This window comes from Xenopus laevis, chromosome 7S (assembly GCF_017654675.1).
Source record: "Xenopus laevis strain J_2021 chromosome 7S, Xenopus_laevis_v10.1, whole genome shotgun sequence".
NCBI lineage: Eukaryota > Metazoa > Chordata > Amphibia > Anura > Pipidae > Xenopus > Xenopus laevis.
The window spans coordinates 77,830,435-77,857,526 of record NC_054384.1 but is presented as its reverse complement, the minus strand read 5'-3'; the positions used below and the strand labels follow the sequence as shown (position 1 = coordinate 77,857,526).

Here is a 27,092-nt window from a genome sequence, read left to right as displayed (position 1 = left end):
TGTTCTAAGCTTTTGTGATTACTCTGCTACAAATATCTGGCAAACTTTTTCTGTGCTTATCTAAGTGGCACATAGTTAGGGCTAGAAACCAGCAGCTATCACAGGCTCTTAGGAATGACACTGCCCTTTTCAAACAACTGTAATCTTTATTTATTTTTCACTGGGTGCTTTGGTGGATTTTCATGACTCTTCCTTTTTTAACCACTTACTAGGGTGAGCTGATCACTTTTTATTACTACTGGAAGAAAACCCCAGAAGCAGCTAGCTCCCGTGCACACCGCAGACATCGCCGCCAGGCAGTCTTCCGCAGAATTAAAACACGCACCGCTACCACTCCTGTGAGCACTCCCTCACGGCCACCATCCAGCGAATTCTGTAAGTACCCTTTTTAATATAGGTGTTTAATCAACCTGATTCATTGTATTAATTTATACACCAAAATAATGTACAGCTCTGCGGGATATGCTGGTGCTTTTTCAATGTGTTTCTGATAATATAATAATACATTTAACCAGCTAGACTTTTTCCACACTGCACTTTTATCTCCTTACTATCTTTAACCAGTGTTCCCATCTGTAATTCTGAATTTCTCTTTCTTGGCATCACCCTATACATTGTTTGCGTGACTTGTCATGCATAGTTCTTTGGCAACAACGCAAAAGAAATTGGCACCTAAGAATTTCCAGACCATCTCTCACACGCTTGGATTTCTTGGGTTATGCACAGATGAACTAATTGCCGGTTTTCAATGACAAACATTTATTGTAGTATAGCTATCCTAAATCCTAGTGTGATAGGTGCCTTCAGATCAGGGACCTAGGCCCAGAGGTGCCTTATTTTAGCTCTAACTGGGTGTGCTCTCATACTATTCATTAGTGAACTATCTCATAGAAGTGTTCGTTCTGAGGTGTTGGTAGTTGGGCTCACAGACTTGGAATTAAAACTGAAATCTGGTTGTTAAGCTAGCATTGAGAAAGTGTTTTAAATTCATAAAGAAAGATAAACATTAACAATAAAACTGAGCACCCAACTTCAAATATTTAGTTTTTTCTTTATATTTTTGCCATTGACCCTGCCAACCAGATAGTATTTCAGTAAGTTAAGAATAAAAAAGGCTGGTAGTTAAAATACGAAAACCATTTGAAAAGTTGCTTAACAACTGTTTTTTTTCCTGTTCCAGTGGATCTAAGCTCAGCCAGTGAGGATGACTTTGACAGCGAGGACAGTGAACAAGAACTGAAAGGCTATGCGTGCCGACATTGCTTCTCTACCAGTACGTAAGCCAGTAGGATAAAGTCTTGCATTAAAAGACCAGTCATTTCTAAAAGTGAAAACTTTTTCTTTACATTTGAAGCATGTGTCTGTTGATCGAACATTCCCAAAGTAGCTCTTTATTGGCAACAAAAGTTTTATTTTATATATGAGATTTTTTTTCCTGTAAAAAGCGATGAATGACACTCTGACCCCCTGTTTACTTTTGTGTGTAAAGCTAGCCATACACTTGTTAAGCAGGTTTATATCACACAGATGGACCAAGAGATCTGTCTAACGAGGGCCTCTAACACAATGTGGAAGAAAAATCAATATCAATTAATATTTGGCTGAATTTTGGACAGATTTTGGTCCGGTAGGGTCTTCCATGGGCCCATACAGAGGCCAATAAGCTGCTCAGTCTGTTTATGGCCACTGCTGGGTAAACATGAGCCTTTTTGCCCTATTCAGCTTGAATGGCTTACCCAAACCCGCAGCCTGTGACCCGAACCGCAATCCGCAAGTTTACCTGCTTGGATCCGCTACCCAACCTGGCCCGCAACTGCCTTATCTGCAACCCGCCTACCATCATTAAACAGGAAGTGCTGTTACTGCAAACCAGAAGTGACATCATCAGAACTGGGCAGAGATAGAAAAAGTTCTGTAAAATTTTAAAAGGAGTAAAAATATAGCCAATATAACATAAGAAATATAGATGAAACCGGCAACCTGCAGACCCAAATCTATACCCGCCCCCACATCTATACCCACAGGGTACCCGGTTTTTTAGAGTACTTGGTTGTTCTCTAATGCCTGGCTGTGTCATGGGTCAGCAGTAGCCTCGTGCATCGTTTGGGATTACACAGGTTATTATTGTAGAATGTTTAAGTTGTGTTGTAATTCAATTCTGAGCAATGTTGATCACAAGGACCAAACACAGAAGGACATTAGAACAGGTGTGTGAAAGCTATGGACTAAGATAAGGATGTAGGAAGAATAAATTGCTTCCTACAATCTTACTGAAAATAGAGTGGATGTTAATTTTCATAACATTTTCCAGTTTGAGTTCTGCAGAAGAACCTGTTCCTCATACTTGACAAATTTGTGGCACCTACTCTATAGAGAACTACTGATCACAATTTTGGGCAACATCTCTTGGCATTCAAAGCTTTGCAAATGTATATGAGAAACAGAATGTGTACCCATATGGGAACAATAAAAGATGCCATGAGATGTCATTTTTCACCTTTTTTATGGTTTCTATAAATAGAAGATAATGAAAAGAAGCCGTTTTATTTAGCAGTGAGAATTATGTTTGTATGGTCTAATAAAGCTTACTGTATTCCTATAGCTTCTAAGGACTGGCACCATGGAGGGAGGGAGAATATTCTTCTCTGTACAGATTGCAGACTTCACTTCAAGAAATATGGTGAATTACCACCTATAGAAAAGCCAGTGGATCCACCACCATTTATATTCAAACCTGTCAAAGAGGAAGAGGATGGGCTTAATGGCAAACACAGTATGAGGACCAGGCGGAACAGAGGCTCGGTATGCACCTCAATTTTGTTTAGTCTGTATGCTAGGCAACTTTCCTAGACTGCTAGAATGGATCTTTTTACCCTCCTTGGTATCTCCTCTATGTAACCTGACCAGACTGACATATGGCACTAGGCCAAAGCTTGCATGAACCCTGTTTGTGTGTGTAATGTTGTGTTAATGTTTTCCTATGCAGTGAATAAGAGTTCTTTCTTTTATAGACTTTGCTATATATATTTGTTTTTACTTTTATATGCAATGCACTGTTGTTCTGCTACATAGATGTCAACGCTACGTAATGGACGTAAAAAGCAAACTACCAGCCCAGATGGCAGAGTATCACCTGTAAATGAAGATATACGGTCCAGTGGTCGAAACTCTCCAAGTGCTGCCAGTACATCTAGTAATGATAGCAAAGCAGAGTCTTTGAAGAAACCTCCTAAGGTACATATTATTGTTGTTTTTTTTTTATGTGTTTAATGAAAGGTAATGTTGTTGCCTCTTCTGCATTATGTATTGGTGCACCCTCTTAGTTATAAGTTAAAATGAATATTTTGTGATTGCAGAAGATCAAAGAGGAGGCCTCGTCGCCACTAAAAAGTGCCAAACGTCCAAGAGAGAAGCCAGTGTCAGATGCTGAAGAGACTGACAGGGTCAGTGCAAAGAAATCTAAAACACAAGTAAGCTGTTCTCCCACAAATTAACATTGTAATGTACAGAGGTGCTTAGGATAACTGATACAACATCTAAATGTGGAAGAAATATTTTCCCCTCTATTTTTTTTATACTCAACAAAAAAAAAAAAAACATTTGGAATTTATACAAAGAGTTATACCACATCCAATAGTTAATTATTGTTATACTTATAAACACTGAGCGCATTTGTCTGCCAATGCTCCTATTCAAAAGCTAATGACCCAACTTCATGAAGGGCGAGTTGGTGCTGCGTCATGTCATCATTAAGAACAAACACAAAGGTGGTTTGCCCTGAAAGGGGACCAATTAAGTGTAGATGGGTACCTTTACTTTAGCTTTGTGTTTCACACAAAGCTGTTCTGATACATGCTTGTGGACCAGGTGCAGACCTCTGGGGCCTTTAACTGCCTGCTTAACTGCTGCAGACCAGATTGTATCAGTTCTCCTTTTCTTGGGTCTTATTGAAACATTAAGGCCAAAGAGTTCTATAATAAATATTTTATATATTTTTTTTTTCCACATGCCGGTATTTACAAATATGTAAATATGATCTCTCAAAATATCTTTCTCACTATTAAGGGCAGTATCTGAAATGGTGAAAACATTTATTAAAAGAAGCCAGCATACTTTTGTATAGACAATTGATATACTTTAGAAATAACTACATCTGTGTCAGTGATACAGGTATATACTGATGGACCCGTAGGTAACTCAATCGACAAGGTTTTCAAACATCATTCTGTAAGTTAAGTTCTCCTAAAATATATTAATGTTTCCTTTCTCTTTTTTTTTAAAAAAAATCGCTTTCCTCAGGAAATCAGTGGGCCAAACTCTCCATCTGAAGGTGAAGGTGAAGGTGAAGGGGAGAGCTCAGATAGCCGAAGTGTTAATGACGAGGGAAGCAGTGATCCAAAGGACATTGACCAGGATAATCGCAGCTCATCCCCCAGTATTCCCAGTCCTCAGGATAATGAGAGTGACTCAGATTCTTCAGCTCAGCAGCAAGTGTCACAGCCACAAAATGGAGCTTCAATAATGGTGCCACCTGTTGTGTCTCCAGGACCTTTACCACCTTCGATACCTCCTTCCCATAGTATGGCTCCAGCACAGATGTCACCATCTTCTTCACTGCCTCTTTCCCAACCGCCTCAGCCTCCATCACTTTCACTTGTTCAAGCTCCAGTTCTTCACCCTCAACGGCTTCCCTCGCCACATCCAGCCATCCAGCCTCTTGCTGGATCACAAGGAGAGCCACAACCACCTACTCCCACCCAAATCCACCCACAGTCTCCGCATCATGGGCCGTTACCTTCAATGCCACACAATATGCAGGCACAACCTGTTCTACAATATCCAATTTCCTCTCCACCTCAACCATGTGCCTCTCAGGTCTCTCCAGTGTCACAAGCACCCTCCCATGCTTTCCCCCATACTTCTCAGGGACAACAAACTGCTCAGCCAACTCTACAGACTCCCTCTCAAACACCACGTGAGCAGCCTTTGCCTCCTGCACCCATGCCTCATATAAAACCACCTCCTACCACACCTATTCCTCAGAATCCTTCACAGTCACACAAACATCCTTCACATTTACAGGGACCTTCACCCTTCTCCATGAATTCCAATTTGCCGCCACCACCTGCTCTTAAGCCCCTAAGTTCATTACCTACCCATCACCCTCCTTCTGCTCATCCTCCTCCTTTGCAGCTTATGCCACAAAGCCAGCAACTACAGTCTACTGCAGCACAACCACCAGTCTTGACTCAGAGCCAAAGCCTTCCCCAGACTTCTGGACACCCTCAATCAGGACTCCATTCCATACCACCCCAACCTGTTTTTCCGCAGCACACATTTATTCCTGGTGGACTTCCTTCCATCACTCCACCATCATGTGCTCCTACATCTACAACTTCAGCATTGCCAGCTGCTTCACCAGGTCTTCAACCACCTCTGTCTGTATCAAATGCCACAGCTTCTTCTGGTGTTTGTATCCCGGTGGTATCTCCCTCCCCGAATCCACCACCATTGCCCCCAATACAGATCAAAGAAGAAGCCCCTGATGAGATTGAAGAACCTGAAAGTCCCCCACTTCCTCCTCGAAGTCCATCTCCAGAGCCCACAGTGGTAGATGCACCTAGCCATGCCAGCCAGTCTGCAAGGTAGCATATCTGTTAATTAATTTGCTTTCTTATGTATCTTAGTAACATTAAAGTAGTAACATTAAAGATGTTTTTACACAGGTTCTACAAACATTGGGATCGAGGTTACAACTCATGTGCAAGAACAGACTTCTACTTTATTCCTCTGGGTGGATCAAAGTTGGCCAAAAAGAGGGAGGAAGCTGCTGAGAAGGCCAAAAGAGAAGCAGAACAGAAAGTCAGAGAGGAAAGAGAACGTGAAAAGGAGAAGGAAAAAGAGAAGGAAAGGGAGCGCGAGAGAGAAGCAGAAAGGGCTGCGGTATGTTTGTGTGAATGTATATTTATATAAATATATATTTACCTTTCCCCTTTTTTGTTTATGTTGCGTAGGGTGATAATTTATTTTACTTCACATTTTGGTTGTTACCTTAGCATACAACATAATAAGAAAGTTAGATGCCATTTTTATCTCGAGCACAGCAAATAAGATTAAAGTAGCCAAATGGACACTCAACCTTATTTATGATGGGGTTTGGTGCAAGAAAAATGGGACCTCTGCATCTCAGAGTATCAGCTCCTGTTTTAATATCATGCTTGCCTTTGGCTAAACTGCATATAATCAGAACACTTTTCCTTCGCTGTGTATGTAGAGCCTCCACAGAGACAAGGAATTTACCTCCACAATTCAATTGTAATTTTGTGGCATAGAACCCAGAGGACAAAGAAATAGAATAGACTACATATTTATTGACTGCATCAAATTTGAATTGGAATATTTATTTAGCAGGCAATCGCCATTTAAGTTCATGGGTTATTGTCTAAATGTTTGGTCCTGTAGATGTGGAATTTCTTAGGAATGTTCAATTTTTCTGCCTTGAAGAAATTAATTGCTAGATATTGGCTATTACTGAAAAATAAATACCAACTCCCATGAGCCAGAGACTGGAATGCTGACTGCAGCAGAGAGGTGGGAGGCAAGGGCTATACACAAAGTAATTTAGAAATGGCATCATGGAACTAAAGATGATGCCTCATAAACTATTCCGGATTTGATATTTATAAAACGATATCTGTTAATTTTTCATTTACAGCAGTATATTTTGACAATTTTACAGCTTTATTTTTGTTGTTGCTGAAAATCTTCCTCTTAAAAATGTTTGCTAGAACGGCACTCTCCATCTTTTTCCATACAGTGAACCAGTTATGGACTATAAGGACTATTAAAATCATTGTCATATGCAGTAGTTTAGTAGTAGTAAGGGGTTGTTGACCTTTCAAAACTTTTTTTCCAGTTCAGTTGTTTTCAGATTGTTCATCTTTTATTTTTTACCTTTCTTCCCAAAATGTAAGTTGTCTCTGGGGTTTTGTCTGGCAGCTCAGTGATCTAGGTACAGAGTCTGAACTTACAATTTGCTACATTTACTTGATACAAATAGTTAATATATTTCTGAGCAATGCTACATTTACTTGATACAAATAGTTAATATGTTTCTGAGCAATGCTACATTTACTTGATACAAATAGTTAATATATTTCTGAGCAATGCTACATTTACTTGATACAAATAGTTAATACATTTCTGAGCAATGCTACATTTACTTGATACAAATAGTTAATACATTTCTGAGCAGAATCTGTGGAATATTAGCAACTATTGTATCAATTAAGTGGATAACAGTGTATAAGTTAGGTTGATCTGTTTTGTGTGCACCATTAAAAAAGGAACCACATACACAAGTAAAAATAAAGGTGCTCAGTCTCCTTAGTTTTTGAAAAGCTATTAACAAAATATAGCTGGAGTGAGCAAAAAAAATAAGTTAACTAAATTAACATGAGTATTTCTGTTTTTAAGCAGAAGGCTTGCAGTTCACATGAAAGTCGTCTTGGAGATAATCAGCTGAGTGCCGCAACTCACATCAGAGCTTCTTTTGAACCACCTCCAACAACCATAGCTGCTGTACCTCCTTACATTGGGCCAGACACACCTGCCCTACGAACCCTAAGTGAATACGCACGACCTCATGTTATGTCCCCTACCAATCGCAACCATCCTTTCTTTGTCCCTCTTAACCCCAATGATCCACTTTTCGCTTACCATATGCCAGGATTGTATAACATTGATCATACCATCAGGGAACGGGAATTTCGTGAGCGTGAGTTTCGAGAACGTGAAATCCGGGAGCGAGAACTACGGGAAAGGATGAAGCCTGGCTTTGAGGTGAAACCCCCTGAGTTAGATCAACTCCACCCTTCAGCTAACCCAATGGAACATTTTGCAAGGCACGGTGCACTAACAATCCCCACAACAGCAGGACCTCATCCATTTGCTGCTTTTCACCCTGGTCTAAATCCTCTAGAGAGAGAGAGACTAGCTCTGGCAGGACCACAACTACGGCCAGAAATGAGCTATCCTGAGAGACTGGCAGCTGAGAGGATACACGCAGAGCGCATGGCATCACTTTCTAATGACCCTTTGGCCAGACTCCAGATGTTCAACGTTACTCCTCATCACCACCAACACTCGCACATACATTCACACCTCCATCTCCATCAGCAGGACCCTTTACATCAAGGTGAGCCAGCAAGGGGCATTGTTTAATGTCTGCTGTTGGTTATTATACATAGTACATACAAGTTTACTCAGCTTATGCTTTCCTTCCGTTGTCGGTAGAGATGCACCAAATCCACTTTTTTGAGATTCGGCTGAATTGCAAATCTTTTGTGTTGAATTCAGGCGGATCCAATCCCTAATTTGCAAATGCAAATCAGGGAAAGGAGGGGTTAAAAAATGCACGCACAAAAGCATTGCAAATCCCTTGTTCTTGCGATGAAAAATCATGCGATTTTAAGGATTGGATTCGGCCAAGTACTTTGTCTTCTCCAAATCCAAATCCTGCTGAAAAAGGCAAAATCCCGAACCAAATCCTGGATTCAGTGCATCGCTAGTTGTCAATGAAATCAACCTGCAATGTTTTCTGAGCACAGGCTGGATCTGTCAAACTGTCCTGGATTTCCCTGTCTGACCTGTCAGTAATTAATTATAATAGTTATTACTTTTATCTATACAGAGGAGAGAGATGGACTCTCTCCTCTGGCTTTTCAATGGAGGCTTTACTATAAATGGTTTTATTGCTTGATATTGCTTGAGCTATTTGAAATCTGAATTTTTTAAAATGTGGGTTTTTTTATTTATTTATTTTTTTAAAGAACATTATTGTTCTTCCAAAGGATTTAGTTTATTCCCCTATCTTGTCCTTCCACCAGCAAAAAAAAACCCTTAATCCTATACATGAGTTTCTCATTAATACCTTAAGGCAGGTCTTGTGTTTTAGTTAACATTTCATTTAAATGGGTATTTTGTGGTTTTCTACATTTTTATAAAGATGGCCATGTTTTAATTGATATTTTTGCAATGTATGCAGTCAATTGTATTTTTGTAGTGCAGATTTCTAACCAGGTCATTGCTTTAATTTACTAGAATTTTATTTTAGTTTTTGTGTATTCTCCCTGTCATATTATTGCTACTTGCCTTCTTGGCATTTTGGCTTTAGCAATATCCTTTGGGATGCCTTCCCTGCTATCTACACTAAAATATAATAAGGGTTTCATTTCTTGCCAGAGATGTATTTTGTTTTTATTTATAAGTAAGGATGCACCAAATCCTCTATATTGGATTTGGCTGAACCCTGAACCGAATCCTTTGCAAAAGATTCGGCCGAATACCGAATCCTAATTTGCATATGCAAATTAGGGGTGGGAAGGGGAAAACATTTTTTACTTCCTTGTTTTGTGGCAAAAAGTCACACAATTTCACTCCCCGTCCCTGATTTGTATATGCAAATTAGGATTTGGGTTCGATACAGCCGGGCAGAAGGATTGGGCCAAATCCGAATCCTGCTGAAAAAGGCAGAATCCCAAACTGATTCGGTGCATCCCTATTTGTAAGGTTTCACTCAGATGTATGGTAATGTTCCCAGCTTTTATGAAACATAGTGGATTCAGACATCAGAATTGCGCACCAAAGATCAGCTAGACATGCAAACGTTCCTGTTGATTGCTATACCTGTAATGTAGATTGTTCATTTTGTAGAAAAAAAAACAGTAGATATTTACATTTTGTTGTTTTTCTTTGCAATAATGTGCATATTCCTGCATACAGGGGCAGTACTAGTAGTGCTAGTAGTACTGTAGTAGTACTACAGATAGTGTTGAACATGCAAGAGGCCACACATGTATTGCATCTCATGCACTATGTTCCTATCAGTACAAGCCCCATAGGAAACTCAGGAGTCCCTGAGTGAAGGAACCTAAGGATAAATATCCATGTGTAAGGACTCAATTGACTTATGCATTTCAGTCTTTTGGCTGCACCAGGAGAAAAATATTTTAGTATGAACCATTATTCAAAAAAACACAGATTTATGGAGCATATACTATTAGATTTGTTATATGTAAAACGTTTCCAACGTAAGATCCTCCTCTTAAGCCACAAGTTTAAGGTAGTTTACAGTACCCTAATGTTAGCATTCTCTCTCCTTAAATAATTCTGGTTTTATATTAGAAATAAATAAATAATAAATTACTTTTAAAACATTTATAGAATCACCGAAAATACTTGCCAATTGTATTAAAATTTAGATTTTTTTCCAAAATGGTGGTTATCACCGTGCCTAACCCTTATAAGACTCCACACTGACAGATCAAACGTAGGGTTGTTCAATTCCCTTTGTGGCCAAACCTGCCTGTTTTTTTTAAAAATTTAAAAACCATTTGTGTTGATGCATCTATGTGACTTTGTAAAGACAGAGGCATCTTACGATATTATGTGTTTTTAATAGACTGCTGCTGTAACTCTAAGTCTTGGCCGGGCGTGGCTGAAAACGGGACATGTGTTCCAGTCCACTTTCCTGGTAAATTTATACAATGATTTATATTGAGGATAAGGACTTGGGAGACCGGGAAAACCCTCCAAAGTGAGAAGCGAGCCTAAAAGTTGAAATGTGAGCGATGATAGCCGGGTGGGCCATACTTTAAACAGCTGACTCATGTTGGCCAGTTGACTAAACACAGCTTTCTTGGGCTTGGCTTGATTGGCAATAAATGCTCATTTCAATGAAAGGCAAGGCCATTCCTGCTGTGTTTACTGGGGACAACAAGACACTAGGAAAGATTTGCTGTGCATCTGAATTATTAACAACACATCCTGCTGTGTAACACAGAGGGGTTGGGGAGTGCAATGCATGCTTGCAGCAATACAGAACTGTTCACCATTGTGCTTCCCAGTGGCTAGAGTTCTATTGGTTGAGAATTTCGCATATGCCCTGGCTAATTATACATAAAGCTTTTAAGGTGCCCATAGATGGGGCAATAAAAGCTGCCGACAAGCAGAGTTGGCAGTTTATGGGCCCATGTGTGGGGTCCTCCTATGGGCTTCCCTGATCGACATCGACATGAGTCGGGCAGATATCGATCGGGCAGGGGTAAAAATCCCATCTGATCGCAGACTGCATCTGTTCGTTGATGCGGTCCCAAAACCCGATCGCCCATTATGATCTGATCATTGGGCCCTATGGCCCACGATCAGATAAGCCCAAGGTGGGCATATCGGTGAGAGATCCGCTCATTTGGCGATTCACCAAACGAGCGGATCTCTGTGTATGGCCCCCTTTAGTTTAGAGAGGCGTAGCCTGAACCGCCAAACAAGCGGATCTCTGTGTATGGCCACCTTTAATTTAGAGAGGCGTGGCCTGGGATCTGTGCTGTGCAGAATATACTACATAGGTTTTCCATTTCATTCTTCTTCTGACCTCCAAGAAGAGCTCTCACCAGTGTATTTTTATATATGCATTAACCATAGAAACACTTGCCTTGCCGGGATTCTACTGTGTAGGAAACAAGCTCTTATATTCTACTTGGGTAAAAGTTTTGCCCATGGGATATTGGAAGTCATTGGTGAGTGAACTTGGGGAATGGCTAAAAGATTAAACAAGTTGCGATTGTTGATCCAATCACTGAATATCTTTTTATAGTGCTAGAGAAAATCCTGTGCAAGTCTGTTGTCACCTATACTTTTGTTACTGATGAATTACCAGAAGCTTGGCAGAACTAAGCAGCACTTATCTTGTTTTCATCACTTATTGTTGCAGTTCTGTAGCAATTGTAGTGTCTAGATAAAGAAGGCATGACTTTAAAGCTGATTACATAAAATCCTTATGCTGCATGGCAAATAAGCTGTTCTTATAGGTGAATGTTGCATCTTAATGTGTTACTGATATTCATTGCTATAAAAGAACTGTATGCGTGTCCTCTATCCACAAAACCAACTAACTATTCTAATCCGTTGTGATAACATAGGCAATAATAGCTCATAGTGTGTATCTTATGTAGCATGGTAGAGCATCCTTAAAGGACCAGTAACACCAAAAAATGAAAGTGTTTTAAAGTAAAGAAAATATCATGTACTGGTGCCCTGCACTGGTAAAACTGATCTGTTTGCTTCAGAAACACTACTATATAGTTCATATAAACAAGCTGCTTTGTAGCAATGGCGGAAATTGAAAAAAGGCTAAATGGCACAGGATAAGTAATGGACAACAGATAACATTATGTTCTACAGAGCTTATCTGTTATCTGCTGTGTAACTTGAGCCTTTTCTCCTTTGAATGGCTGCCCCCATTGCTACACAGCAGCGTATTTATATAAACAATAGTAGTGTTTCTGAAGCAAACACAGCAGTTATACCAGTGCAGGCAACACTGCATTATATTTTTATTACTTTAAAACAATTTAATTTTTTGATATTACTGGTCCTTTAAAGGAACAGTTCAGTGTGAAAACAAAAACTGTGTAAATAGACAGGCTGTGCAAAATAAAAAATGTTTCTAATATAGTTGGTTAGCCAAATATGTAATATATAAAGGCTGGAGTGAACAGATGTCTAATAAAACAGCCAGAATCCAACTTCCTGCTTTTCAGCTCTATAACTCTGAGTTAGTCAGCGACTTGAAGGGGGGCCACATGGTACATTTCTGTTCAGTGAGTTTGTAATTGACCCTCAGCATTCAGCTCAGATTCAAAAGCACCAGATATGACCCATGTGGCCCCTCCCCCTAAATCTCAGATTGGTTATTGCCTGGTAATGAGTGTTACCAGTCAGTGTAAACCAAGAGAGCTGAAAAGCAGGAAGTAGTGTTCTGACTGACATGTTATACATCAAATCACTCCAGCCTTTATACGTTACATTTTTGGCTAACTAACTATATTAGATACATATTTTATTTTTCACAGCCTGTCTATTTACCCAGTTTTTATTTTTACACTGAACAATTCCTTTAAGGGTTGGGGCAGACGGGCAGATTCGGGGAGATTTACGGTAGTAGCCTGGCGAATAATCGCCTCTTCTGCGGGGCAACAATCTCCCCGAACTGCCTTTCGCCTGCTTGAATTTGAAGAATTTTGGTTTAGCAGATAATAAAACACAAGGGCACAGCACTACTGTTACATGCCAAATTCCACTCTAAAGGAAGATTAGAGTAATAAAACAACCATACTAAACTGCCATATTTGTATAGCTTTTCCCTCAACATGAGACTTTGGGCTGTATGGTAGGACTCACCAGGATGGACTCCTGCCAAAGGCAAGACTGAATGTTTTATCTTCCCCTATGGTCAGCCCTTGCTTGGTACAAGTTTCAACATACAGCTGCCAATGATTGAAAGCATGCTTCTAAGCTATACAAAACCTATATGGGGGGAAAAACAGAAAGCCAGGGTACTGTGTTTCATGGGGAAGAAACAGGAAGCCGGGGTACTGTCTTTCATGGGGAAGAAACAGGAAGCCGGGGTACTGTCTTTCATGGGGAAGAAACAGGAAGCCGGGGTACTGTCTTTCATGGGGAAGAAACAGGAAGCCAGGGGTACTGTCTTATATGGGGAAGAAACAGGAAGCCAGGGGTACTGTCTTTCATGGGGAAGAAACAGGAAGCCGGGGTACTGTCTTTCATGGGGAAGAAACAGGAAGCCGGGGTACTGTCTTTCATGGGGAAGAAACAGGAAGCCGGGGTACTGTCTTTCATTGGGAAGAAACAGGAAGCCAGGGGTACTGTCTTATATGGGGAAGAAACAGGAAGCCAGGGGTACTGTCTTTCATGGGGAAGAAACAGGAAGCCAGGGGTACTGTCTTATATGGGGAAGAAACAGGAAGCCAGGGGTACTGTCTTTCATGGAGAAGAAACAGGAAGCCGGGGTACTGTCTTTCATGCGGAAGCAACAGGAAGCCGGGGTACTGTCTTTCACAGGAAGAAACAGGAAGCCGGGGTACTGTCTTTCACAGGAAGAAACAAGAAGCCAAGGTACTGTCTTTCACGGGAAGAAACAGGAAGCCTGTGTACTGTCTTCCATGGGGAAGAAACAGGAATCCTGGGTACTGTCTTCCATGGGGAAGAAACAGGAAGCCTGGGTACTGTCTTGCATGGGGAAGAAACAGGAAGCCTGGGTACTGTCTTCCATGGGGAAGAAACAGGAAGCCGGGGTACTGTCTTCCATGGGGAAGAAACAGGAAGCCGGGGTACTGTCTTTCATGGGGAAGAAACAGGAAGCCGGGGTACTGTCTTTCACAGGAAGCCGGGGTACTGTCTTTCACAGGAAGAAACAGGAAGCCGGGGTACTGTCTTTCACAGGAAGCCGGGGTACTGTCTTTCACAGGAAGAAACAGGAAGCCGGGGTACTGTCTTTCACAGGAAGAAACAGGAAGCCGGGGTACTGTCTTTCGCAGGAAGAAACAGGAAGCCAGGGTACTGTCTTTCACAGGAAGAAACAGGAAGCCGGGGTACTGTCTTTCACAGGAAGAAACAGGAACCCGGGGTACTGTCTTTCACAGGAAGAAACAAGAAGCCACGGTACTGTCTTTAACGGGAAGAAACAGGAAGCCTGTGTACTGTCTTCCATGGGGAAGAAACAGGAAGCCTGGGTACTGTCTTGCATGGGGAAGAAACAGGAAGCCTAGGTACTGTCTTGCATGGGGAAGAAACAGGAAGCCTGGGTACTGTCTTCCATGGGGAAGAAACAGGAAGCCGGGGTACTGTCTTCCATGGGGAAGAAACAGGAAGCCGGGGTACTGTCTTCCATGGGGAAGAAACAGGAAGCCGGGGTACTGTCTTCTATGGGGAAGAAACAGGAAGCCGGGGTACTGTCTTTCATGGACTGCCTGACAAAGCACCAGACCTCAACCCTACTGAGCTTTTGTTGAAGGACTTCACTGCAAGGTCAGAGGAAAGGGCCTACAAGCCAGTGGCACCTCTGGGAAGAGCTATAGACGGCGTCGGGTGAAAAAAGCCTTTGAAAGTGTTTAAATACGGACAGCTAGAATGGCAGCCAATGCTGAGATTTCTGAAAATGGAATATTGATGAATTGAATAGCTAGGTGAAATACAAAGAATGTTATGAGATTAATGCATTGGCCAATTTAAAGTTACTTTCATGAATAAAAGCATCAGTTCCTATCAAAAACGTAACATTTTTTTATTCCAAACTTTTGAACACTAGTATATATAACACAATGATACACTTTGGTGCATGAATAAGGATATCAGCAGACCTGCAACTGCATAGGATGTACTTCTGAATGCTCCAGTCAATTAATCCATGGCCTGAGAATTAGATTATTGTAACATGGCTAACCATATATGATTGAATGTATCATACTGAAAAGGGACTTTTGGCTCTTAAAATTGCAGATGACTTTGCTAGTTGATTACACAGCACTTAATAAAGATTGCTCATCACTAGCATCAATATCATTATGAAGTTCTATTTATTTTAGAGATGAAATACTTAGTAGTTGAAGTGGTCCTCCAATGGTCTCAGTTGCTTTGTTTGTAATTGCATATAAAGTTGTGAACCATTTTCAATGCAATTGTTAATTGTAATGATTTATAGTAGTGACACAAAGGGATGTTTTGTCACCAGTTTGGGTGACCGAATATCTAAAAATAAATTCTTTCTGAATGCGCTACAGAACATATGATGGTGATGGTTGGTAATGTGAGTGTCATGTAGGCCATGTCAAACTATAATGAAGTAAAGTTTATATGTCAGTGTGTAGTGCAGCCTGTGTATAAAGTCCTCTATGGGATCGTTTGGACTTATCATTGGTTACTTTTTAGGGCAAGCTTGTGGGATCTTCTTTGCCTTTGTTGTTTGATATACAGTACTAAAACAAATCCAGGTCTGCTTTGTTGCTGCACCGCATTGTCAACGGGTGCTTAGTGTTTGCCTACCATAATATAAGTCAGTGAGGCAATCACTATTTGTTTTATTTTATGTCTGTGATGTCCTGTTTCATTACATGGTTGTGTAATTGTAAAGAGAGGTATGCTTTGTATATGAGCAGTTTTTATCTTTTATCTCCCCATTTCAAAAAAATGTGTTTCAATGCATCTAAATATAGTGTATTATTCTGTGCTTCTAAAGATCAGCGCTAATGTATTCTAAACAAATTATTTGGAGATAAGCAGGGGTCCCATTACATATATGTCCCCACCTATAGGATAAACATAGGACTGTAGGTGTCAGGAAATAAATATTCTTTAACTCAAAGTATTTTCGTATGGATATTACTGGCCATTTAAATTGTAGAATATGAGAGTAGTGTTTGTGTAACTGATCTGCATATTTACATAATATCCATGACTGGAAGTTGCTACATTACATGTCAGATGTACTACAGATTGCTATGAATTTAGGATGCCTTGGGCAAGACCATCTACAAGGCAGACACTTTCATATTAAGATATGTAGAGATGTACAAACAATCGTTTGTCCTTTTAGTTTTCTGCTTGGGGTTTATCTTGCATTTATAACATCCTATTTATAAGCTGGGTGCCATTTATATTTGTGTATAGGGGTCACGTTATTGGGCTACTAATACAACATAACAAAGCTCACAGTCACACCAACAGTTTTAGTCTGAGGTTGATTCTCTCATATCCATTTATTAGATACTTATTTGGGGTTGCGGATTATCTCTGCGTTTTTCCAATTTCAAAAATGGGTCATTGACTTCATTGCTATTCCATTGTGACCTACTGATCATTATATGGAGTAAAACATGAGAAGTGTTTTGAATGAAGCACAATCGCCCCTTTAAAGGACCAGTAACATCAAGTTTTTTTTAAAAAAAATTGCTAATATACAACGGAAAAAAAACGCAAAGACAAATTTACATTTTGAATTCACTAAGTCTTTATTAAGAAATAACTTACCAAAACTCCGCTTGTGCTCCTCTTCAGAAAAGGTAACAGGGCGGTGATCCATTGTGCGGCGTTCGTTTTTTTTTCTCCCTGGATATCTCCTATAAGGAAGGCAGGGAGGATAAATCAAGCGCGGCGCGTTTAATTTGTCTGTGTTTTTTTTTCGTTGTATGCTAACAATTTTTTTTTTTTAAATGTTATTGGTTCTTTAAAGGAGAAGGAAAGCTACCAAGGCAATTTATTGCCAATAGATTAACCACAATAGTGCAAGCTAGAAGGCCATTTTCATTCTTTACAATGCTTTTCCATACCTGAGTAAACAGCTCTAGAAACTCTCTGTTTGTTTAGGATAGCAGCTGCCATATTAGCTTGCTGTGACATTACTTCCTGGTTGCTCATAGCTCTGGGCTCAGATTACAGCAGGGAGGAGAGGAGGGAGGGAGAGAGGAGCAAACTGAGCATGCTCAAGCCTGTGCCCTGGCAGTTTAAGCTGAAGGCAGGAAGTCTGATACAGAAGCCCATGTGTATACAATAGAAGGAAAGAAATGCAGTGTTTCTTATGACCGAGGACTCAGAGCAGCATTACTTTGAGGGGTAACTGGTGTATTTATATAGACCTTTCTGATAAAGCTTCCTTAGTTTTAACCTTTCCTTCTCCAGAATTCTAAGCAAGGATTTTTTCAGGTTCCAGTTAATGACCCTGCCAGCTGTAGCTATGATGGCACCAACACACAGAGGGTTCCAAACTCCCTGCTGAAACTGCCAGCTGCTCCACTGCTCATTTTTCAGCTCACTAATAACAACTCTTAGGAGAGGAGGGCAGCTTAAAGATCGAACCGATGGTAGATTTGCATCCCGTGGCATGTACACTACAGCTTTCAGTGTCAGCAATTCAACAGTTTTTTATGTTTTTTGTAAAGGAGGACAATGCACAGAAGCCATGAATACGAGAACAAGGTTTTAGTTTTATTGGGCAGAAGGAGGTTAGAACTACAGCCTTCGCTTTCAGTATAACGGCTCTCTGCCAGCAACAAATAAATAGGTTCAGCTATACACTGCTCAGATGAGACACAGCACCACATAATGACATCAGTTAGTGAGCATTACAGCTTGTGCCATTAGAAATCATGTCCATTTTTGTTTGTCAGTGACATGAGATATTTGCCTTTAATAAAGCTGCACATTGTGTTCGTGCTCTATAAATACATGTTAATAATTAGCCTGGGATTCTCTTACCAGATCTGCTGCTACTAGTTGGTTTAGTGAGGGCAAATCCGATCTGATGCTCGCAAACCCAATCTCCCAGTCCAGATCTCTCTAGTTGTATTGTTCATGTCAACTAATTCTCCTTCTTGCCACAAAAGCCTAATTGTTTTTTGTTTTTCCAGGGTCTGCAGGTCCTGTTCACCCACTGGTGGATCCCTTGGCTGGGCCTCACCTGGCACGCTTCCCATACCCTCCTGGTACCATCCCCAACCCATTGCTGGGACAACATCCTCATGAGCATGAAATGCTTCGACACCCTGTTTTTGGTCAGTAATGAATTTCTATGCAAAGTAACTCAAAGTCTTGTTGGAGAGTTACGTTATCCTTATTAGATAATAAATGGAAGTGGCGGATCTGACAGGCAGCCCAAAGAACATTTAAAATCGAAAATGAAAATTTAATATTAGTTTCATTATACTGAAATAAGAAACTTTCTAAATACAATCAATAACATTTTCTGCATCATTTGTGAGATAATCAAGTTTGTGTTCACTAGGCATCTGTTTCTCTTCATTCTGTCTTCTTGCAACTGTTGGTTGTCATATAGTCATTGACAGTTAGATCCAAAATATCTTATAGGGCTGCTTCCTTTCCTAGTAGATGTATTAGAGCTCACTCAAATAACTGATTCCAGCACAAAACAAATCTAACAAAATATTCTTTTGCACAAATTCTGCATGTAGAGAGACAGAATCAGGATTTTAATAGAGTGAGCTCTACTACTACTTCTAGACAAAAGGAGCCCCCCTATAAGATATATTGGATCTAACTGTTAATTATAATCTGACACGCAAGTGCTGCATGAAGACAGAATGAGGAGAAACAGATGCTGAGAGAGGGATAGTGAAGATAAACTTGATTATTTCAGAAACGGTACAGAATTTTTAATTGATTGTATTTAGAAAGTTTCTTATTTCAGTATGCTAAATTCTCATTTTCATGATAGTTCCCTTTTAAGACAAGTGAGAATTGTGTGGTGCATATGTGCTGTATCTTATCTCCCATCGTACTGTTCATTTTTAGACTTTCTTACCATAGTTTTCTATATACCCTATAGCAGGTGTCCATTTAAGTAGGTGTCTATTGACTCTCTTTTCTTTCTTTTAAAGGTACCCCTTACCCTCGGGACCTGCCTGTGGGTATCCCACCTCAAATGTCTGCTGCCCACCAGCTTCAAGCTATGCATGCTCAGTCTACTGAGTTACAGAGGTTAGCAATGGAGCAACAGTGGTTACACGGGCACCCTCACATGCACGGCGGCCACCTACCCAGCCAAGAAGATTATTACAGGTAAGATTTCTTTCCAGCACATCTCACACAGCAGCTTTATATACACTGAGTCACCCAAATTCATGATTTGATATAGTGTACCCAAAAGAATATTCACAATCAGCTCTGTGTGGTTTGGCCAAATGTCACAACATATGTCAGGGTACATAGCTCAAGTCTGCAACTGATCCATGCACTAGTGATGTGCGGGTCAGAATTTCCTGCCCGCATCTTACTTCTGGGTTGCTTTTATAGACCTGCGGCGACCCACCCCGCCGATGACGTTACAAAAGGGGTGGGGCAAGCAGGCGCGGCATCTATAAAAGAAGAACCCGGAAGTCAGAATTTTACGTTGGCGAGCAGGAGAAGAGCTCAACCTGCACCCGCAACCTGCGAAGAAGAGTCTGGTCCCATGGGTATCAGGCCCGCACATCACTACCATGCACCCTGCAGAGAAATTGACTTTTGACTTTGTCAAGCTTACCCTTTGTGGTCCAATATATTATAACACATTAGTGGTATTGTACCTCCTGTAGAGTTTGCAGTACAGTAACTCCCACATGAAGTATAAAGGTAAATATGCAGAAAATGAATGTTTTATGCACACAACAGCTGTCTCATGTACTTTGCTCATGTGAGTAAATTAAAGATCAGCCCACTTTGCTTGTTTTTATGGTTTCCCATTAAGGGCCAAGCAAATGCTAAAATGTTGGTTTCTTTTCAGTCGACTGAAGAAAGAAGGGGACAAGCAGTTGTAACAGCGTGACCATGGATCCTTCCCTCTCTTCCATCCTTCCTTAGGAGAGTCAGGCTCCATACATCGAGTCCCCAGAGGCTGCACAGATTTATTCTGTATTTAAGACTTGCCACATCCTTCCCTTCATTGGTAGAGAAGACACCTCAAAGCAGTTCTGGAAGTTCCCTGCATGACACACATTCTTCCCCAGCCTCATGAGGGAGCAGGTTTGGGGGAGAGGGAGGACAGTTAATGGACAATGGGAATGTTTTGACTTTTCTCCTCACATTGTGGAGGTGCAAAGACCCACATAATCACTTACTGTGTGTGAATTATGCGAGAGACTTACCCTCCAGCTGCACCCAGGGGTCTCTTAGTGCTGTGATACAGATAATTCCATTTTTTTATTACATTGTCAGGAGACTGTGATCATTGTACAATGTTACTCCGGTCTGTTACTGACTGACTACAATCATTCTGAGAGCAAGGGCTGGTGGAATGTTCTCAAAAACTCTCTGCCCCATCCCTGTATTGCAGTTACTAGCTGTGAGTTCAAGCCAACCGGAGGCCAGCATTGTTTAACCACTTCACTGCCTGCCAACACTATCCTGTGCCAGCTAGGTGGTTAAGATCCACAGAAGAGGAAAGACTTTGGACATTTACCAAGAATGCAATGGTGCAATCCTAAATCCATGCAATTGCGTTATTATTTGGTTAAATGCTTCTTCCTGTATGAGCCTAAGTGATCTCCATTTCCACCACCTCTTTCCAACTTCCACCAATTCACTGCTCTCCTCTTCTCCAGACCGTGTTTGATCTGTGGAGAGACAGATTTTGGGGTTTTGTTTTTTCTTTTATTCTAATTGTTTTTGTTTTACTCAAACGATTTCTCCTTACAAGTTATTGTACGTCACTTGTAGATAAGGGGCTACAGCGTTTTAAGTTGTAGATGCAAAATGCACACAGGCTTGTGCGTATCTTCACTTTATAGCATTGAAGTTTCTGCAGGGTTAGAACTTTTATTATTTAATTTATAAGGGAAAACTTCCTATATTTTAGTGTTTCAGGCCTGCTATACCTAATGCCAAGGGTTTTATTTGTACAGATTCTATTTAACCTGGGCTATTATTTTTTTATTTCATGTCATTTTTTTTCTGTTGTCTGTTTATCTAATTGTTTCCCCCCCCCATCTCTTCTAACATTACAATAGCAGGTTTTGACATGAGTGAAATGATTTCGCTGTGCAGCTGACAAATATAAAGGCACATTTAGTAGCTGCTTTCCCTCCAACTGAGGTGTATAAGGGCAGGCAGAGGCTGTAGTTAAAGGCAAGGCCTGGTAAGCTGCTTCTAGAAGCTGCATGCATTAGAGCAGTTGTCTGGATGCTGAAGAATCCTCTTCCACGTGGTCTCCTAGCAACCTCCATTCAGGGCACTGTCCCTGCTGTTCTGACTGTTAGTTCTGGCACTTAGCATTTCAGAGCACAGTGGATAAAGGCTCAAGCACCCCTTCACTCTTCAACAATAGACAACACCTATTGGTGGCAGATATTAGGGGAAGTTTTGTGCCCCGGGCATTCTCCTGACACTGCTTGTAGACTTGCACAATATGTCTTTATTTTTAATAATCTCCTTTGTTCACCTTTAGCAACATAATGCTTTTAATTACTGATCAGTTTGCACTCATAGGCCACTTGCCTACATTACATAGAGATCGGGAACAACAGTTAAAGTCTTCTTACGCTACGGGCAACCTCAATTTGTCACTTTACATGTCTTAATATCAACCTGTCTGCAAATGTTCTGGTGCAGGGATTCTCATTTCTGCAGTATATATTCTTACATGTATCATTTTTGTGGTTTTTTTTTTTGAGTTTTGGGGTGCTTGGTTTCTTTATCTGGATTGGCTGTGAAAAGCCTGTTCTGGTGATGCAGACGGTTTGAGATCCAGGCGTATCCCGTGCGGATTGGTGCATATGTTCTTGGCTAGGGAGATCAGCACATCCTTCTGGCAGATTATATGTTCAGTAGTTCTGTCTCATTCAGTTTTATTCTGTTCTAGCTTTTTTCCCAGCTTCCTTTGTTACGTTTCTTTTTATTCTCTTTTGTTATCTCGGACGTACCTCGTTCAGCGTGTTAAAAAAAGATAAAATAAAAATGTAAAGCTACTTGTTTCATGGCACCATTAAGCAGAATGTACATCCAGACTGCTCCATTTCTATATATATCTTGAAGATTTTAATGTATATAGGAGTAGTTTGCCATGGGGGTAGAAACCCAGAAATTCGTGAATTCTGTGTTTTCTCCATTTTGAGTATTTTGTAATTTTTTTGGAAATATTTGTGGACATAAACAATAAAGCAAGCTACACCACAGCCTTTGCCTTGGGTGGTTTTCTCTAAAATTCAAAACAAGTACAATATTGTGTGTATTATATACAGGTATGGGATCCATTAGAAATGTTCAGAATGGAGTTCCACAACATCAATTTGTTGTTTAAAAACAATTACTTTTATTAATCCACATTAAAACAGCACGCAGAGTGTCACCTGGGGCGTTTGACCAATCCATGATACCCATAAATCAAATCACATTCTTTTAGTTACCAAAAAAAGTTCTTAGACTCGCTGTGGACAAATTCTTGAGCTGTAGTATATTCTATCTTTCTCTTGACATTTCTTGAGTAAAGGTGATCATACATAGGTCAATAAAAGCTACCAACAAAGTCTGCAGATTATTGGCCAGTGTATAGGGCCCCCGACAGATTCCCCTGATCGATATCTGACCGAAAATTGGCCAGATGATGATGGAGCAGGCTTAACATTCCCGTTGGATCAAGGACTGCGTGAGTTTGTTGATGCGGTCCTCAATCCCACCACCTGCATTCTCAGGCTTAGATTTATGGAGGAGATGTCAGGGTTTTAGATTTAAGCCATAAGTGGTTATTATTAAAGAACAAAGATTATAGAACATGACACCAATACAGAATTGCTGTATTGTAGAAGAAGCTCAAGGTTAAAGGCCATTCTGTTATTAGGGTTGTAGAATGTTTGCACAGAACAAGGAATACATCTGTTTTCTCATGTCACAAGTATTGATAGTGCAAGGCCAAGAAAGACACACATAGCTTTAGAAACCACAGCACCGATACCATTCTGGACACTGTGCTGACACAGTAGTTGCACCTTATTTCGCTTTTGTACTGAGACTGTGAGTCGGTCCCTAAGATAGAAATAGTGACACAGTTATGCTAAAACAAGAGTGATGATTGGATACCGCTGGATCAGCCCCATGGAAGAAGAAATGGTTAAATTGTAACATGTTGTATTGCTAATTGTTCCCTCCACGTCCTCACAAGCTTTCAGGACATATGAGATATTATTTTATACTCTATTATATTACTCTCTATTAATGTATCTCCTGAGTGAATCTGAATGGTTCAAGTCAGGCCCAGGGGGAACTTCGGGCCAGGCTCGATTTGAGTAAGAATTTATTTAAATCCAAGAGAGACTTACTCATTGTGTGGGTGAGTATCATATATCCCTAGTGGAGAATCATATCGATAGACAAGCGACAATATACAAGAATATCATTTTTTTTGGGTGTAAAAGTGGTGTTAAAACTGTCATAAATACAGGTATACAGGCTTTCTGGATAACTGATCTTTCCGTTATATGATCTTCATATCTTAAGTCTACTAGAAAATCATGTAAACATTAAATAAACCCAATAGGCTGTTTTTGCTTCCAATAAGAATTAATTATATCTTAGTTTGGATCAAGTACAAGCTACTGTTTTATTATTACAGAGAAAAAGGAAATCATTTCTAAAAATTTCAATTATTTGGATGAACTTGAGTCTATGGGAGATGGCCTTTCCATAAATCAGAGCTTTCTGGATAACAGGTTTCCGAATACCAGATCCCACACCTGTACATTCTTCACAAACAAAAATCCTTCAAAATTCTGACTCAACTGGCACATTTAATTTTTTGATGGGGAAAAAAAAGCAGTTTCCATACACTTTTGTGAATTTGTCATTAAAACAACAGTAAAGAAAATGAGTTTTAGGGGTAGATTTATCAAGGGTCGAATTTTGAAGTATAAAATACTTCGAAATTCGACCATCGAATTGAATCCTACGAAATTCGAATTTGTAGGATTTTTAGCAGTGTACTACGATTGTACGATTTTCCTTCGAATGCCAAAAACTTGCTCTGGAAGGTCCCCATAGGCTAACATAGCACTTTAAGTTGGCGAAGTATTGAAGTCGGTTTTTTTTAAAGAGACAGTACTTCGATTATCGAATAGTCGAACGATTTTTACTTTGAATCAAAGTAAATTCAAAGTCGTAGTATCCTATTCAACGGTCGAAGTATCCAAAAAATTACTTCGAATTTTTTTACTTAGAAAATTCCCTCGAATTCACTTCGACCCTTGATAAATCTGCCCCTAAATGTCATTCATCCCCATTTTTAAAATCGAATAAAGCTCAGTGGATCTCTTTCCCCTGTCGAGACCACACCTAATAGATATAGCACATGTGGTGCCATATTCATCAACTGAGAGACGAAAGGTCAACTCTAATGTTAGGTGATAAAGCCTGTGTCCTCCCATATTGGTATTGAAAAGAGTCAGGGAATCTCTTCTCTGAAAGGCCAGAATCATTAGTACAAGGCACAGGTACAGGGGAGGCGCTTAGGACAAATATAAAGTTATGCAAAAGACAAAGTTAGTATCACAATAGCCTTTGATATTATGTCTGTCCAAGAAATCATCCAAACCATTCTTAAAGGCATTAACTGAATCAGCCATCACAACATCACCCGGCAGTGCATTCCACAACCTCACTGTCCTGACTGTGAAGAACCCCCTACGTTGCTTCAAATGAAAGTTCTTTTCTTCTAGTCTAAAGGGGAGGCCTCTGGTACGGTGATCCACTTTATGGGTAAAAAGGTCCCCTGCTATTTGTCTATAATGTCCTCCAGATGAGGCCTTACCAGCGACCTATAAAGAGGCATAATTATGTTTTCATCCCTTGGGTTAATGCCCTTTTTTATGCAAGACAGAACTTTATTTGCTTTAGTAGTCACAGAATGACACGACCCAGAATTAGACAACGTGTTATCTACAAAGACCCCTAGATCCTTCTCATTTAAGGAAACTCCCAATACACTGCCATTTAGTGTATAACTTGCATTTATATTATTTATATTATAAATTATATTGGCAGCATCCTGCATGGAACCTATAGTTCTGCACAATTTAGTATCATCTGCAAAAATAGAAACAGTACTTTCAATGCCCACCTCCAGGTCATTAATAACCAAGTTGAAAAGCAAGGGACCTAGTACAGAGCCCTGCGGTACTCCACTAACAACACTGGTCCAATTAGAAAATGTTCCATTTACCACCACTCTTTGTAGTCTATCTTTTAGCCAGTTCTCTATCCAGGTACAAGTACTATGTTCCAGTAACCTTTTGTGTGGCACTGTATCAAATGCTTTAGCAAAGTCTAAGTAAATCACATCCACTACCATTCCAGAATCAAGGTCCCTGCTCACCTTCTCATAAAAGTAAATTAAATAAGTCTGGCAAGATCTATTACACATAAAACCATGCTGGCCCAAACTCCTAGTATTATGATTTGCAATGAAGTCCAGCATTGTATCCCTTAATACCCCTTCTAAAATGTGTTCCTACCACTGATGTCAAACTTACAGGCCTATACGTTTTGATGCTGAGAATGGGTTCCCTTTTTGAATAGCGTCACCACATTAGCAATTTTCCAGTCTCTGTACTGTGCCAGACCTCCATGAATCCTGAAAGATTAAAGGTCATGTAAAGGCAAAAAAATAAAATCCCATTTTTACTTTCTTTAATGAAAAAGAAACCTGACTGTATGCAATGAAATTCTCCCTTAATTTACTGCTGTGGATAGGAATTGTCAGACGGTCCCTAACTGCTCTGCAGGGAAACAATCATACTTATGAACAGCAAAGGGAACTTACTTCCCAGCTGTGCAGAACTCAAGTATCTTTGTTTGTTTCCATGTAGAGCAGTCAGCAACTGTGTAGAGATTTGTATTGGATTTTATTTTTGCCTTCACATCCCTTTTACTGTTTCCAACTCCAGCTGCAGGGACAAAGATCATGGAGCCAGATTTAAACAGATAAACTGGGATTCTATTTGGAGGATTATTTTGCAGCAGCCACTGGTTCTGCAGAGTTGGAGAAAGTTTGTATTAACCCTTTAAGTGCCACAGAACGTAGAATCTACGTTCTGTGGATCAAAGGACCAAAGTGCCACAGATCGTAGATTCTACGTTCTGCAGCACTTCCGGGTTTGCGAGCGGAGGAGCGGCTGTTAGAGCCGCTCGCTCCGCTCCTTCACGATCCCCTGCCCCTAGACAACGAGCAGAGCAGGGGATCGTGTGGCCCCTGGGGCGCGATCGCCCAGGGGCCCCAAAGCAGCAGCAGGGACGCGTTTCCTATGCGTCCTGCTGCTGCCTGCGCCGCACTTCCGCCCAGCTCCGCCCCCACATGGCTGATGATCGTTGGAGCTGGAGATCTGCTGCGTGGGACCCTTTCTGATCGATCTGCAGCATCTACCCCAGGTAAGTGTAACATTTACACACACAAAAACACACAAACACACCAACACACACTTATTACAGTAATATACACTTACATTCACACTTACACACACTCACACATAGATTTTTGGGGATTGGGGGGGTCACACACACTCACAGCACCCATGTACACTTGCACACGCGCACATGCGCAAATAACATGCAATTTACCCGTTGTGCACACGCATATGTACATATATGGCTTTGTGGCTTTTTTTTTTTTTTTTCTTATCGCATCGTCTCTTTTTGGGCTAAAAAAAATGTTTTATTGCCGTTCCGAATAGCGTATTCGCTAACCGTACTGTGCAATAGCTTTT

General features: G+C 40.5%; 1 protein-coding gene across 7 annotated transcripts in view; it reads left to right on the top strand.

The window, feature by feature from the left end:
- rere.S (arginine-glutamic acid dipeptide repeats S homeolog) overlaps positions 1-22,517 on the top strand; it is a 234,731-nt gene extending 212,214 nt beyond the window's left edge. For 4 of the 7 annotated variants that reach the window (XM_018226743.2, XM_018226741.2, XM_018226742.2 and 1 more), the window contains 12 exons: positions 213-375; positions 1,181-1,273; positions 2,603-2,802; positions 3,073-3,234; positions 3,357-3,470; positions 4,300-5,645; positions 5,727-5,943; positions 7,477-8,197; positions 10,463-10,534; positions 18,261-18,404; positions 19,248-19,428; positions 20,132-22,517. In XM_018226743.2, coding sequence (XP_018082232.1) covers positions 213-375; positions 1,181-1,273; positions 2,603-2,802; positions 3,073-3,234; positions 3,357-3,470; positions 4,300-5,645; positions 5,727-5,943; positions 7,477-8,197; positions 10,463-10,534; positions 18,261-18,404; positions 19,248-19,428; positions 20,132-20,165 — 3,447 coding nt within the window. In that variant the 3' untranslated portion in view covers positions 20,166-22,517. 7 annotated transcript variants of the gene reach the window in all.
- The last annotated feature ends 4,575 nt before the right edge of the window (positions 22,518-27,092 follow it).